General features: G+C 42.9%; 1 protein-coding gene across 9 annotated transcripts in view; it reads right to left on the reverse strand.

Moving 5' to 3' along the window:
• Positions 1–15,380, reverse strand: part of LOC143940419 (E1A-binding protein p400-like) — a 198,696-nt gene that overhangs the window by 146,449 nt on the left and 36,867 nt on the right. For all 9 annotated transcript variants that reach the window (XM_077461762.1, XM_077461761.1, XM_077461758.1 and 6 more), the window contains exons 8-9: positions 12,223–12,363; positions 4,094–4,172 (exon numbers count right to left, since the gene is read on the reverse strand). In XM_077461762.1, coding sequence (XP_077317888.1) covers positions 4,094–4,172; positions 12,223–12,363 — 220 coding nt within the window. The remainder of the gene's footprint in view (positions 1–4,093; positions 4,173–12,222; positions 12,364–15,380) is intronic.

Here is a 15,380-nt window from a genome sequence, read left to right on the forward strand (position 1 = left end):
GTAGCTGTGAGTGCGGCGAATCGCAGCGTTTCCAGCATCCACAACCACCTGCAGTGAAAACGCACTGCTCTGCTATTCATTCTGAATGGCAACCAGACACGTAAAATCGCAGTGCGTGTGTGAGAACCACAAAGAAATCACAGTCAAGAAAACCATGCAATTTCCTTGTGGCTGCATTTTTGAATAGGTGCATGCACTTTTTTTTTTTTTTGCAGAAACGCAGAGAAATTTACTGCTCAACTTTCTGACTGGCCTGCAAGGTGGTGAGGGGACACCTTTGCTGTCATAGTGCTATGCTTCTGGTGCAACCCTGTTCCTTTAAGGAGGGGTGGGCCCCCATCCTGGCTCATCTGCCCTCTGCCTAACCATTATAATACATGTGCTTCCACTGTGGAGGCTCTCAAAAGTTAAAGTTAGGGCTACAGAAAATGCCATGGTGCCTTGACGGGGCTCTGTAGCTTACGCATGTATGTGCAAATGTGTGTAGACTAAACCCCTGTTTAACACATACAGTTAAAAAGGCTGGTCGGTAAGATGAGCAGGGAATTTCTCTTGTTTTGTTTTGCCTACGTTGTTCATCCATGTGCTCATTGCTGCCAAGACCAGTTATAAAGTGAGGGTAGTGCCCATTTGTTTAATCTGGATATACAGTATCTCACAAAAGTGAATACACCCCTCACATCTTAGTGAATATTTTATTCCATCCTTTCATGTGACAACACCGAAGAAATTACACTTTGCTGCAATGTAAAGTAGTGAATGTACAGCTTGTATAACAGTGTAAATTAGCTGTCCCCTCAAAATAACTAAACATACAGCCATTAATGTCTAAACTGAGAGTACACCCCTAAGTGAAAATGTCCAAATTGGGCCCAAAGTGTCAATATTATGTGGCCACTATTTTTTTCCAGCACTGCCCTAACCCTCTTGGGCATGGAGTTCACCAGAGCGCCACAGGTTGCCACTGGAGTCCTCTTCCACTCCTCCATGACAACATCGTGGAGCTGATGGATGTTAGAGACTTTGCACTCCACCTTTCCGTTTGAGGCTGTCCCACAGATCAATAGGGTTTAGGTCTGGAGACATGCTTGGCCAGTCTATCACCTTTACCCTCAGCTTCTTTAGCAAGGCAGTGGTTGTCTTGGAGGTGTGTTTATTGGTCATATGTGTCATATTGGAATACTCCCCTGCGGCTCAGTCTCCGAAGGGAGGGGGCTCATGCTCTGCTTCAGTATGTCACAATACATGTTGGCATTCATGGTTCCCTCAATGAACTGTAGTTCCCCAGTGCCAGCAGCACTCACGCAGCTCCAGACCACAACACTCCCACCACCAAGCTTGACTGTAGGCAAGACACACTTGTCTTTGTACTCCACACCTGGTTGCTGCCACACATGCTCAACACTACTTGAACCAAATAAGTTTATCTTGGTCTCATCAGACCACAGGACATGGTTCCAGTAATCCATGTCCTTAGTCTGCTTGTCTTCGGCAAATTGTTTGCAGGCTATCTTGTACATCACCTTTATAAGAGGCTTTCTTCTGGGACGACAGCAATGCAGACCAATTTGATGCAGTGTGTAGCGTATAGTCTGAGCACTGACAGGCTGACCCCCACCGCTTCAACCTCTGCAGAAATGCTGTCAGCACTCTATTTCCCAAACCAACCTCTAGATATGACGCAAAGCATGTGCACTCCACTTCTTTGGTCGACCATGGTGAGGCCTGTTCTGAGTGGAACCTGTCCTGTTAAACCATTGTATGGTCTTTGCCACCGTGCTATAGCACAGTTTTAGGGTATTGGTAATCTTCTTATAGCGTAGACCATTTTTTTCGTTACAATACATGTTATAACAAGCCACACACTTACCGGTACAGAAAACAGTACAACATAAAAGGCATCACATAAACTTGTGATATCTTCCCCCTAACTTTGCTCAGATAGGTACACAAACATTCCTACCTCCAGCCGGGGGCAGTCTACCATGACACAATTACAGTTCCGCGACTACCCATATGATCTAGCAAATATCCTCCATGGGGTGGTGACATTCTCCTCCCCCCGCCCCCCAGTGACATGGTTCAATTAAGGAGAGTTGCCCATCCCCAAATATGCAGTGCACCAGTTCTTCGACCACTAATTTCTAGCCCTTCAAGACAGTCTCCTCTCCAAGTTACTATCCCTACCAAGGATCCTAGGCTGTGTTCTAGTGAGATTAATCTGATGCCGTGTCCATGGAAGCCATCCACCCCCCCCCCCCCCCCCCACCCCAAAAACCTTCTCAAATTTGTTCAGAGTCCCTCTGTTCAAGTATGTAACCTTGTAAAAGGGTACTGCCTTGTTGACCCATGTTTTCCAAGACTCCAAAGTCAGTGACACAGAGCTCTTCCCTGAAATGATCATGCGCTTTTTAGCCTAGACCATCTTTATGTGGAGCAACAATTCTTTTTTCAGATCCTCAGAGAGTTATTTGGCATGAGGTGCCGTGTTGAACTTCCAGTGACCAGTAAAAGTGAGCGATAAAACCACATTTAAACACACCTGCTCTCCATTCACACCTGAGACCTTGTAACACTGTGATACAGGGAAACTTTTCACTTAGGGGTGTACTCATTTTTGTTGCCAGCGGTTTAGACATTAATGGCTGTGTGTTGGGTTATTTTGAGGGGACAGCAAATTTACACTTTAATATAAGCTGTACACTCACTACTTGCAATTTCTTCAATGTTGTCAAATGAAAATATATAATAAAATATTTACAAAGATTTGAGGGTGTACTCACTTTTGTGAGATACCGTATGCCTTAGGCCCTTTTCACACTTGTGCAACTTGTACTGCGAGTTGGGACTGTAAAGTTGCATGACAAGTCATAGCCCATGATTCCCAATGAGTACCATTCATATCTCTGCGACTTCAAAAAGTAGTCACTGCACTACTTTGGCCTACTTTGATGAGACTTGAGGTCCATAGACCTCATGATTACACAGACACTGCTTCGAGCCGTGGCAAAAAATCGCTTAACTTTCAGGTCGCACAAGTATGAAAGGGGCCTTATAGAGATCATGTCAAGCAGCAATGTAGCAAGAAATCTTGACTGAAGAAAATCCTTGAAGACGACTCAAAGAAAAAAAAAAAAAAAAAAAACTATCAAAAATCCTTTTCCAGATACCCTTCACCCTTAAATCCCCCCCCCACCCCAAAATGTAGGTATGCTGGGCAAAAAAGGGTTACCCTGGGCTGGTCTCCATATATTTTGTTTGCAACTATACAATTGTCCTGTTAGCGGCAGTTTAATTAGACAGTATAAGACTTCCCGTGTCCCTCAACGGACAAGAAAGAAACAAAGATTATGCTTTGAGACAGCAATCTATTTAAAGCGGAGCTCCATCCTATTTTCAATGTTTTGCTCAATCAAATGCCATGAATGTGTTTTTTACTAAATGGATATTTTTTTTTCTTCTGTACTTTTTTTGTAATGTCCTTCTTTGCTTCCTGTCTCTTATCTGTGGATATGGGCGGGTCAACTGCGGCTATTTCGCCATTTCCTTTTTACCTGCAATGACTCTTGGGAGCTCCTGTCATTATTCCCAGGAGTCATTGGCGATGCCTGCCGCAAGATCTCGCGGGATTTCGATAGAGCCGTGCCGCCGTTGTGAGCTGTTGACGGTGTTCTGTCGAATACTATCCCATCGGATAGTACTGCCGTGTACTGCGCATGAGCAGTACAGATCACAAGCAGTTTGCAAAAATATCCGAAGATGAACGGCACTCCGATTACTGCGCATGCGCGAGATCAGGTATACGGGCGGTGCATGCTGGACCATTAGACGCACAGTGTCCCGGAAGAGGATGCCTGTGGGCTTCACATGCCCACAGGCAAAATGACAACCGTCAGCATACACTTTTATAACTTTGTTTTTGTGGTGAAAACAGACTGCAGAATTCTTTTTAAAATGATCAAAGTGAGTTATAGCTTTACATATATTAATCATCGTCATGATGCAAAAAAAGTAAAAATAAATAAAAAAACGTTGGAGACAGTGGAACCCCGCTTTAACAAATGTAGGTTCTATTAACAATTAACAGGCATACCTTTTTCTTTTCCATGTCTTTCACAGAAGACCTTCCTTCTTCTCTCTTGTAATTGCACCTGAAGTTTTATCTCCACCACCTAATAAGAAAACAAAGCATGTGTGTGCAAGAAAGATACATGCAAACAAGTCACGTGTATTACTATGCAAATAGCACATTTTCAGTGTTTAGGAACTGTAAGCGTTTTATCACGTGTCAATGTTGGGGCCTGATGATAGGTTATTGAGGGACTAGTCATAGCGCTCTTCAATGTGGGAGAGAAGCTTGGACTAGTCTTAACCAGTAGAGAGACCATAAAACGTACTCTCTTAGATCTTAAAAAGTTTTTGCTGATACCATAGGCCCAAAGGTTCACAAATCAGGTGCAGGGCTACATCTATATAAACAACTTTTAGTTTTTACAATTTAAAAGTCAAATATCACACTTCACAACATAAAACCGGAAAAGACATGCATATACAGTGCCATGAAAAAGTATGCATACCCCTTGAAATGTTCCACATTTTGTCATGTTATAACCAAATCTTAAATGTATTTTATTGGGATTTTATATGATAGACCAACACAATTGTGAAGTGGAAGGAAAGTGATTAAGGTTTTCAACATGGTTTACAAATAAATATCTGAAAAGTGTGGCGTGCATTTGTATCCAGCCCTCCCAAGTCAATACTTTGTAGAACCACCTTTCGCTGCAATTACAGCTGCAAGTCTTTTTTAGGCATGTCTCTACCAGCTTTGATCATCTAGAGAGTGACATTGCCCATTATTTGCAAAATAGCTCAAGCTTTGTCAGATTGGATGGAGAGCGCCTGAACAGCATCGGATTTAGGTCTGGACTTTGACTAGGCCATTCTAAACATATGAATAAGCTTTGATCTAAACAATTTCATTGTAAATCTGGCTGTATGTTTAGGGTCGTTGTCCTGCTGGAAAGTGAACCCATGCCCCAGTCTCAAGTCTTTTGCAGACTCCAACAGGTATTCTTTTAAGATGGCCCTGTACTTGGCTCCAATCATCTTCCCATCAACCCTGACCAGCTTCCCTATCCCTGCTGAAAAAAGCATCCCCATAACATGATTCTGCCACCACCATGTTTCACGTTGGGGGTGAGGTGTTCAGGGTGATGTGCAGCGTTAGTTTTCTGCCGCACACTTACAGTTTTGCTTTTAGGCCAAAAAGTTAAATTTTGGTCTCATCTGACCAGAGCACCTTCTTCCATATGTTTGCTGTGTCCCCTACATGGCTTCTCGCAAATTGCAAACATGACTTCTTATGGCTTTCTTCTTGCCACTCTACCATAAAGATTTGTGGAGTGCAGGACTCAGTTATTCTGTGGACAGATTCTACCACCTGAGCTGTGGATCTCTGCCTCCAGAGTTACCATGGACCTCTCTTGGCTTTTTCTCCGATTAATGCTGTCCTTGCCCGGCCTGTCAGTTTAGGTGGATGGCCATGTCATGGTAGACTTGCAGTTATTCCATACTCTTTCCATTTTCAGATGATGGATTGAACAGTGCTCCATGAGATGCTAAAAGCTTGCATTTTTTGTTTTATATTTTTATAACCCAACCCTGCTTTAAACTTCTCCACAACTTTATCCCTGACCTATCTGGTGTGTTCTTTGGCCCTTATAGTGCTGTTTGTTGACAAAGATTCTCTAACAAACCTCCGAGGGCTTCACAGAACAGCTGTATATATACACACACCGAGATGAAATTACACACAGGTGGATTCTATTTACTAATTAGGTGACTTCTGAAGGCAATTGGTTCCAATAGATTTTAGTTAGTTGTATCAGAGTAAAGGGGGCTGAATACAAATACATCCCGCACTTTTCAGAAATGTATTTGTAAAAAAAGTTTGAAAACCATTTATCATTTTCCTTCCACTTCACAATTATGAAGAAGTGAGCCTGATTTTGCACGCTCAAGCTTTAGTAAATAAACCCCAGCATTCCTCCGTTTGTAGCAAAGTTGTACAAAAAGCAGGATCATAATAAATAGAGGAACGAGACCTGTGTCCTTCAATGAAATCCAAGAAAAGGATTTTATGGCAAGTACAAAAGTCCTACTTTTTTCTCACCCACTGAGGTACCGTACACAGGACATTCACAAGCAGTCAAACTGGGAGGTAAGCAGCACAGCAACAAATTCTAGCAGGCCCAGAAAACAGTAAAAAAAAAGTAGGGACTGCCTGCAGGTCAAGAAGCTGCCTGAAAGTCCTCACAGCTGAAGCTGGTTAGAAAGACCACCACCTTGTGGGTGGGCATAGAGTAAGGAATGACCCCCAAGGTGTTCAAACTGCATTTTTTAAATAGCAGAGGGAATCAGATTTAGATCCCTGGAGCCACAGGGAACTATTTATGCAAGACTCCCTACAAAAGCTCTTAATCAAAGATTGAGAGGCCGATGGTTTTTAGAAGATAGCAAGAGAAGAAACCTTACAATTGATAGTGCTGGCCCAGACCCAATTGTAGGAAAAAGGATTCATCCCATGGAGCATTTAATAGGGTGAAAGCCCCGAGACTCACTCCAAGTTAAGCAAGCCTTCCATGTCCAATGATACGCCTTGCTATGCTATAAGTAGACTTCCCTGCTTTTAACATAGTACCGTAGGAATCAATTTTGAGATGCATTTGTCCCTCAAAATCTGAGCTTAAAACAACCATGCTGTTAAAGCTTTCAGCCATAAAGCAGGATAGGAAATCAGTCCTTAGGGCAGAAGAAATGGATGATCTGATAGAGCCTAGTAGAGTCCGCTAGGAGTCTAACTAGGCCAGACTACCAAATCTGCATGGGCCAGTCTGGAGCAATTAAAGTCACTGGAATACACTCCATCTCGATCTTGCAAAACAGACAAGAAAAAGATTTAAAGGGAAGAAAGGCATTACGAAAGGAGACTCCTGATCTATAAGATCCCTGAACCCAAACCTTTCCAGTGTGTTGCTGAACCTGGAGTCCAAGTCCACATCAGGCAAGCCTCCACCTATGACACAGGTCCTGGAACACCTCCATGACTCTCTTGAGTCCAGATGCTGCCAGCAGGTGAGGTCTGCCTGGGAATTGTCCATGAATGGGATGTACACAATGGACAAGGTTGGAACACGAGGTTCCGCCTCAAAAAGCATCTGTTCTACCTTTCTTGCCACAGGAAGAATTCCTGTTCCTCCTCGGCAGCTGAAGGATGCCACTGCATTGTACAACAATCTGGATTGAATGATACTCCAGCAAGATGGTCTTTCGCTGCAGAGATAACCATGTCATGCAGAAACTCCAGGATGTTGATTGCGAGTTGAGATTCTTCTGAGGACCAAGTCCTCTGCATTGACCGAATGTCTCAGCCCAACAGGTTGGAATCCATCAAGAGCATCTTACAGAAGATAGGAAAAGGGTCTTTCCTGATTGCAGAGCTGAATTCTCGAGTCACCAAGCCACAACCTAGTTTCTTACTAAACAATTTGTAGGTTGTGCGAGTGATGTTAAGAAAGATTTTTCTTAACCTGGAGTGAAGGATGAGCCTTCTTAGTCTGTGCTATAGGCTTCTGTGACAGAGGGGGGTTAGGTGCTCATGCTACCTGTAGTATCCTTGATAACACTATCCAAAGCAGATTTGAAGCGACTTTGCCCATCAAACACCATGGGGAGCCAACGCATTTTAAATACAGTTTTCACGGTATAGCACTTTAATGACTGCGTCCTCCACATGTGTAATGACGAGACCCATGATGAGACGGGAAACCTCTTTCAGGTCATCACAACTACAGCCCAATGCAACAATCAGTCCACTTCAAATAAAAACACAATAGTAACTTCTGGTTGAACCTAGATGCTAATAAATCTATGTCCGGGGACACCCCCTTTCTGGCATATGGCTAAAAAGACATCAGGATGTAAAGACCATTCTCCCGGGAACAACTGTTGGCCGCCAATTCGTCTGCCAATTCTCCAATCCTGCGATAAACATTGCAGATAGGTAAGGAACATGGTCCTCTGCCCAAGTCAGAAAATGGTTCACCTTCCTCTGGGCTGCGTGAGTTCTTAGTGCCCCTTTTTTGGTGACTGAAATAGGCCACTGCTGTGGCATAGTCGGAACTGTATCCTGACGGGACAATTACACAACCTGAACGTCCGGGCTATTGGAGCCAGACATACTGCCCGAATCTCCGAGATGTTGGTGGGCAAGGACTTCACAGACTCTGATCTTTTCCTTTGAACAGTGGTCTCTTCGAGGACTGCTTTCCAGCCCCATAGGCTGGCATCCTTTGTTACCATTTTCCAAGTAACTGGAATGAAGGATTTCCCTTCCTGAAAATCCCTGGTTATCAATCACTAACAGACTCTGGCGCACCCTTGGGGCCAGATTCATTGGATAATCCAAGGCTTAGGCCTTTCTTTTCCAAGCAGACAGAATACTGTATTGCACCAATCTTGAAACTGGACATAGGGACCTGCTTCGAATGAAGCCAGCATCTTCCCTAGCAACCTCATACAAAAGATGAATGGAAGAAGCCTTCCTCACTTTGACCACCTGGACCAGCTTCCTTATAGCATTGATTTTGCATGGGGCAAAAATAATCCTTACTAATTGTAAAGATGATTTCTCTAGGTTGAGAATCCAGGCAATGGTGTTCCAGATAACTGACTGTACTGGATACCTTTGATTTAACTGTGCCACTGACAGACGACCTGCTGTCATAGATCAAGGTATACCATTAGTGCTATACCCTGGCCTCTTAAGTCTTGCTAGTACTGGGACCAGAACCCTTGAAAAATACCCAGGGAGCAGTGGCTAACCCGAAGAGCAAGGCCATGAACTGAAAGTGGCAATGTACCACCACAAAAAAGACATTTCTGATGAGCTGGTAAAATTGGCACATATAGATATGCATCTTTAATGTCTATAGATGCTAAAACTTCTCCTCCCCGTAGGGTGGATACAACTGACCGGACTGTCCCCTTGTAAAAATAGATGTTTAGGAAGTGATTCAGATCTTTAAGATCTAAAATGGGTCTGACATCTCCAATCGGTTTTGGTACCATGAAAATTTTTTGAATAAAACCACATACTCTGCTTCCCTAGGGGGGTTAGAGAGAGGCAGTAGAAAGTAAACCATCCAAGCCCAAGAGGAAACAACCTCAGAGGGAGCAAGCCAGAACGTCCGCTGCCCGAGCGCTGATCTATGCAGGGGGGAAACAGAACAGCCGTGGCTGCCATGGGGAGACCCCAGCAATCCCCCTGTCCTTTATCCATAGTGGCTGCGACCGTCCTGGGAGAGATCCCCTGAGAGGTGTGAAAAGTTTATTTTTTGCAGACACAAGGCATATACAAAGAAGTATGGCTACTGCAAAGAATGACCTTTAGGTAAGCTCACTACACCATCTAGTGGCGATTCTTAGGCATGACAAGAAACATTTTTTGCTCAAAGAAGTATTCTTAAGTGAACAAAGTTGCTTAGGACCTTCATTTACCTTATCCCCGCCGTAGGATTCTGCTGAATAATTAGACAGACCCAATTTTCACCCATCACGGCGGGCTAAGTCAAAGACCTTCAGGGACTGGGTTCCTTAAAAAAAGGGTTCCACTCCCCTGGACCTGTATAGCACTCTGCCAGAATGTTTATCAAAATACCAAAGCCTAAGAACTGTGTCCCAGGGTCCAGCCATCCAAGAAAGGCGTTACAGGCAAAACCTTGTTTCTTCTGTGAAGAGGCCTGGGTACCATCCACTTTGGCCTTTAAATGGCATTTTGAATGGATCTGGTTAGCTTGCTTGTCCAGCAAGGATTGCTCCAGTGAGCTCTTCATAGTATATCTTTAACCGTGACCAACACCTTAGACACTGGCGAAAAAAAACTGAGGCGCTCCCTGTATGGGAGGCGTTATATAGGGAGGCAACTTCCTGTTTAGGGTGTGCCAGTGTCCATCCCCTGAAGGTGGCCTATAACCCACATAGTAATTACTATGGTGCTCCGTGTCCTGTGATGTACGATAAAGAAATCTGTAACAGTGGGTGCACTTGGAGGTGTAAAGTAGTTGTGCATGAGCTTTAAAGAACCCATATCTGTGAATAGCACTGGTAGAAGCAGCAGGCTGACCCTCTAGTTTGATAGCGGTGCACACTCCGCATCAGAGTAAAAATGGTCTCCTAATTAGGGACCAGTATTAGAACACTGCAACTGTTCAGAAGGCAAGCTCATCCGTTAAGGACTGGATTGACTCAGCATCAGTAATGGCTCAGAGGCCACAGGCAGATGTGACACAGAATCTACAGGGAAAGCCTGGGGAGAGAACTTGAGGCCTCTACACAGTCAGATTTGCAAATAACTGGACAATTTAGGCCTTAAAGTGGTTTTATCCATTCCATTGCACAGAGCAGGTAAGAATAACAGGTTTGTTTTTTAAATGAAACTTTAATGTTACTTTAAAGTCATACATGACTGGAGTAAAGACCTCAGCTGAGATGGCTGAAGAGCCGGTAACACCCAAAAGAGGTAGGCAAGATTCCAAAAATTAGACTCATGGATTAGAGAGTAAAATACAGATGTTTTGCACACCAGTGAACATGCTGTAAGCAGCACTGGAGCTTCATGTGTTAGCCGAGGGCTACATTGTGACTGTCCCCCATGTCTAAAATCAGGCATGTTGCGAATGCATGCTGGTTAAGCGATGCCACAGGTACTCATGAAACCCAAACAGCTGGTAAGCAAATGATGGTCGAATGGCTGGAGGTAAATGCAGTCAGTCACTGTATATGGGCAGCATGAACAGGCCAAATATCGAAGTTTCACATCGCTCAGTGTTGAACCCTTCTCATTAGGAACCAATGAAGAGTGGGAAATTTAAAAGGTGCTCAATGCTTAAAGCGAATTAAGTAGCCCCCAATGCTCAGCCTTAAAAACCTACTACTCACAGCGTGTGTCTATCGAGTCAGGGTAAGTGCTGAGGTAATGCTGAAGGACCTTTAAAGTGATCTGTATCTAATTTGTTACCAGAACAGCCTCTAGAGAGTACCTTTTAGCAGAACCCAGTGCCCAAAAGGTAACTTCCAGGCCAGCCCTGCAACAGCCTATGTCCAGCAGGGTCTGGCCACAGTATCCTTATAGCGGTGGGTGGGGATGGGCACACTATGCTTGCAAAATTAAGTTAAAAGAGAAGTATGGGTTTCTTTTTTATATATCAGATTCATAATGTCCCCCGGCACCTCTGCACTAAAAACCAAACGATTGAACATCACTGATCGCTCGGTTTTCACAGCTCCATGAGCAGAAAGCTGTAGATTGTCAGTCACAGCTCTCTGCTCATCTCCCTCCATGCTCATTGGAGTGCTGAGCTGTGTAAGGGGCAGAGCGGGCCGTCTCAGGCTCTCAGCGGCTTGCTGAGAGGCTGAGTCGGGTGTCAGTCCAGGCATCTGGTGGATCCAAACTTTGTCGGGATGACACTGTGCCTGGACAGATATCCGTGACGTCAGCAGAGAGCTGAAAATGGGTCACAGGAGTGAAAAAGAACTGCACTCCTTTGATCCATAGGAGAAGCCCAGCCAAACGAGCTTTAGCTGGACTTCTCCTTTAAGCTTTTCTCAACAGGGTTGAAGAAAAGTCCTCCATCCTACTAGCAGGGGTTATTCTAGACAGCCTACAGTTTTTTGCTCGTCAGTGTCCAGTCCTTCTGTAGGTGTCAGTAGAATCTGAAAATACAAAAAAACTTCCTGTGTCCCTCAACGGACAATAAAGGTTAAAAAAAATAAAAAATAAAAAATAAAAACTAAAAACTTTCAGAAGTAGTGTTAGCGGCTGGCAGCAACAAAAACTATTTATGCACATATATTTTCTCACATATTATTCATTCAGTAGTTTTTCATGGAACCATAGAGGCAATTTGTACTTGCTGAAGAAAACATTAGATTCAATTTAAAAGAAGCTTTATAAGAAGTACAGAGCACGTCAATGCCAATTACTAAAAGCTAAATATATGACAATTTATGATGAATAAAAAATTATAGTCTTATAATAATAATAATAATACTAAACTAATAATAGCCTAATAAAAGGCTTTGCGGTGTATTTTACCCTGTATATTCATTAAACCACAGGACATAGTACAAATCTGGTGCTTCACCAGTTACCAGCCTTACCTGCTGAATATTTGCCCAGAAATGCTGAATCTCTCGAGCAGCTAGCCATGCTATACGTCTAAGTCGGTCTTCCCCTTCCTTCTTGGCCCTGGCATCACTTTTCACTTTCTCGGACAAGTGTCTTGCAGCACTTCTAGCCATCTGCAAACAAACACTTACTGTAAAAGAAAAATCTCTAGAAGCATTATCTGTTCGTTATTAACCATAATGGGAAACCGCTTCAAAAAGAGAAATTACTAATGCGTCACCATTCATCTATGTAGAGAAGGGAAGTGATTACACTGCTTTTGTTACATCAAAATCTTAAACTTATGAAACAAGCGCTTTAGTTAAATTAATGCAGAAAATGAATTTATAGATGTAGATAACCTAGCAATACTGAATGTTTCTTTCATCAACTCTATGCAATGCCTGACAGTTAAAGAGACTGTAAAAAAGAAAGAAAGAAAAACCTCTGCTGCAATAAGAGTGTGTCTGCATATACAGTGGGGAAAACAATATGATCCCCTGCAGATTTTGTAAGTTTGCCTACTCACAAAGAAATTGAGTCTATAATTTTTATCATAGTTAGGTCCATATATATTTGGACACAAGCTAATTACCAAAACATTTTCAAGCTATAGTTATAGAATGGATATGGGCTGAAAGTGCACACTCTCAGGATTAATTTGAGGGTATGTACATCCAAATTGGAGGAAGGGTTTAGGAATTACAGCTCTTAAGAATAGCTAACCCCCTTTTTCAAGGGGCCAAAAGTAATTGGACAATTGAATCAAAAGCTGTTTCATGGCCAGGTGTGGGCTACTCCTATTTCTTCATCAATTAAGCAGGTAAATGTTCTGGAGTTGATTCTAAGTGTGGCATTTGCATTTGGGATCTATTGCTGTGAACCTACATCATGTGTTCAAAGGAGCTGTCCATGCAAGTGAAACAGGCCATTGTAAGGCTTCAAAAACGAAACAAAAACCATTCACAACATCCAGACAAGTGGACACTCTCCAGTAGGTGGCTGTATCATTGTCAAACTCTACAATCAAGAGACTTCACAAGAGCAAATACAGAGGGGTTAACCACAAGATGCAAGCCATTCATAAGCCTGAAGAATAGAAAAGCCAGATTAGACTTTGACAACAAAAAAAAAAAAACATCTAAAAAAGCCAGACCAGTTATGGAAAAGCATTCGTTGGATGGATTAAACTAAGATTAACCTGTACCAGAATGAGGGGGAAAAAAAAAAAAAGTGTGAAGGATTGGAACAGCTCATGATTCAAAGCATACATCATCTGTAAAACATGGTGGAGGCAATGTGGTGGCATGGGCATGCATGGCTTCCAGTGGCACTGGGTCATTGGTGTTTATTGACGATGTGACAGAAAACAGAAGCAGCCGGATGAATTCTGCAGTGTTTAGAGATATACTGTCAGCCCACATTTAGCCAAATGCAACAGAGTTGATTGGACAGCGCTTCACAGTACAGATGGACAATGATCCAAAAACACAAGCAACCCAGGAGCTTTCAAAGGGAAAGAAGTGGCAGTTCTGCAATTATGGACAAGGCTGCAGATGCACACTGATAAGGCTGCATTGACGGGCATTTAAATGTACGTTTTTTTTCCCTTAAACTTCCCTCCTAAAACTTTTTTCCTTAAAGTGCCCTCCTAAACTTGGGGTGCGTGTTATACCCCGATAAATACGGTACTTGATCTCAATCTAATTGAGCATGCATTTCACTTGCTGAAGACAAAACTAAAAGGCAGAAAGACCCACAAAGAACAACTGAAGACAGCTGCAGTTAGAGGCTGGCAAATCATCAGAAAGGTGGAAAAACAGACTTTGGCCAGATCCATGGGTTCCAGACTACAGGCAGTCATTGCCAGTAAAGGACTCAACAAAATATTAACAATGAACATTTTATTTATGGAGTATATTGATTTGTCCAATTACATTTGAGCCCTTGAAAATGGGGAGAGGGTGTATAAAAATTGATTCAGTTCCCAAAATTTGTACTTGATATTCATGTTAAACCCCTTGAATTAAAGCTGAAAGGCTGCACTTCAAATTAATTTGGATTGTTTTGTTTTAATTTTATTCTGGTGGCATACAGAGCCAAAAGTATGAAAATTGTAGCGGTGTCCAAAAAAAAAAAAAAAAGCACATGATACAACTGTTATAAATTGGGTCTCAAACACTTATTTTACTGCAACTCAAGCAAAACATGACTTGGTACATGGTGGAGAAACCTTTGACGGCAAGCACAGAGTTAAAATGTTTCTTGTAGTTGGTTACAGAGTTTGTACACATCTCAGGATGGATTTTGGTCCACTCTTCTTTACAGATCTTTTCTAAATCCTTAGGGTATCTTGGCTGCTCCCTCCATAAATTTTCTATAGGATTAAGGTCTGGAGACTGGCTGGGCCACTCCATGACCTTATCGTGCTTCTTCTTGAGCCACTCCTTTGTTGCCTTGGCATGCTGGAAGACCTATCCATGACCCATCTTCAGTGTTTTGGCTGAGGGAAGAAGGTTCTTATCCAAGATTTTACAATACATGGCCCTGTCTATCAGCCTCTAAATGTGGCAAAGTTGGCCTGTACCCTTTAGCAGAGAAAGGGCTCCAAATCATGTTTAAACCTACGTGCTTGATTGTAGGGATGGTGTTCTTAGGGTCATAGTCAGCATTTTTCTTCCTGTAAACACGGCGAGTCGAGTTAATGCAAAGAGCTCAATTCTGGCCTCCTCTGACCACAGCACTTTCTCCCAATCCTTCTCTGAATCATTAGATGTTCACTGGCAAACTTCAGACAGGCCTGTACATGGTACCTTGTGTTACCAATGGTTTGTTTGGCGACTGTGGTCCCAATTGCCTTGAGATCATTCACAAGCTACTCTCATTTGGTTCTGGGCTGATTCCTCACTTTTCTCATGATCATCCTTACCACATGACGCAAAATCTAGCAAGGAGCTCCAGACCAAGGGTGATTGATGGTTATTTTGTATTTCTCCCATTTGCGAATAATCATTCCAACAGTTGTCCCCATCTCACCAAGCTTCTGGCTGATGGTCTTGTAGCCTATTCCAGCCTTATGCAGGTCTATAATTTTGTCCCTGGTGTCCATTGACAGCTCTTTGGCCTTGCCTATGATGGTGTGTTTTGAATG

The sequence above is a fragment of the Lithobates pipiens genome, unplaced genomic scaffold (genome assembly GCF_037356315.1).
Source record: "Lithobates pipiens isolate NorthernLeopardFrog02 unplaced genomic scaffold, aLitPip1_a1.2 Scaffold_3, whole genome shotgun sequence".
Taxonomy (NCBI): Eukaryota; Metazoa; Chordata; class Amphibia; order Anura; family Ranidae; genus Lithobates; species Lithobates pipiens.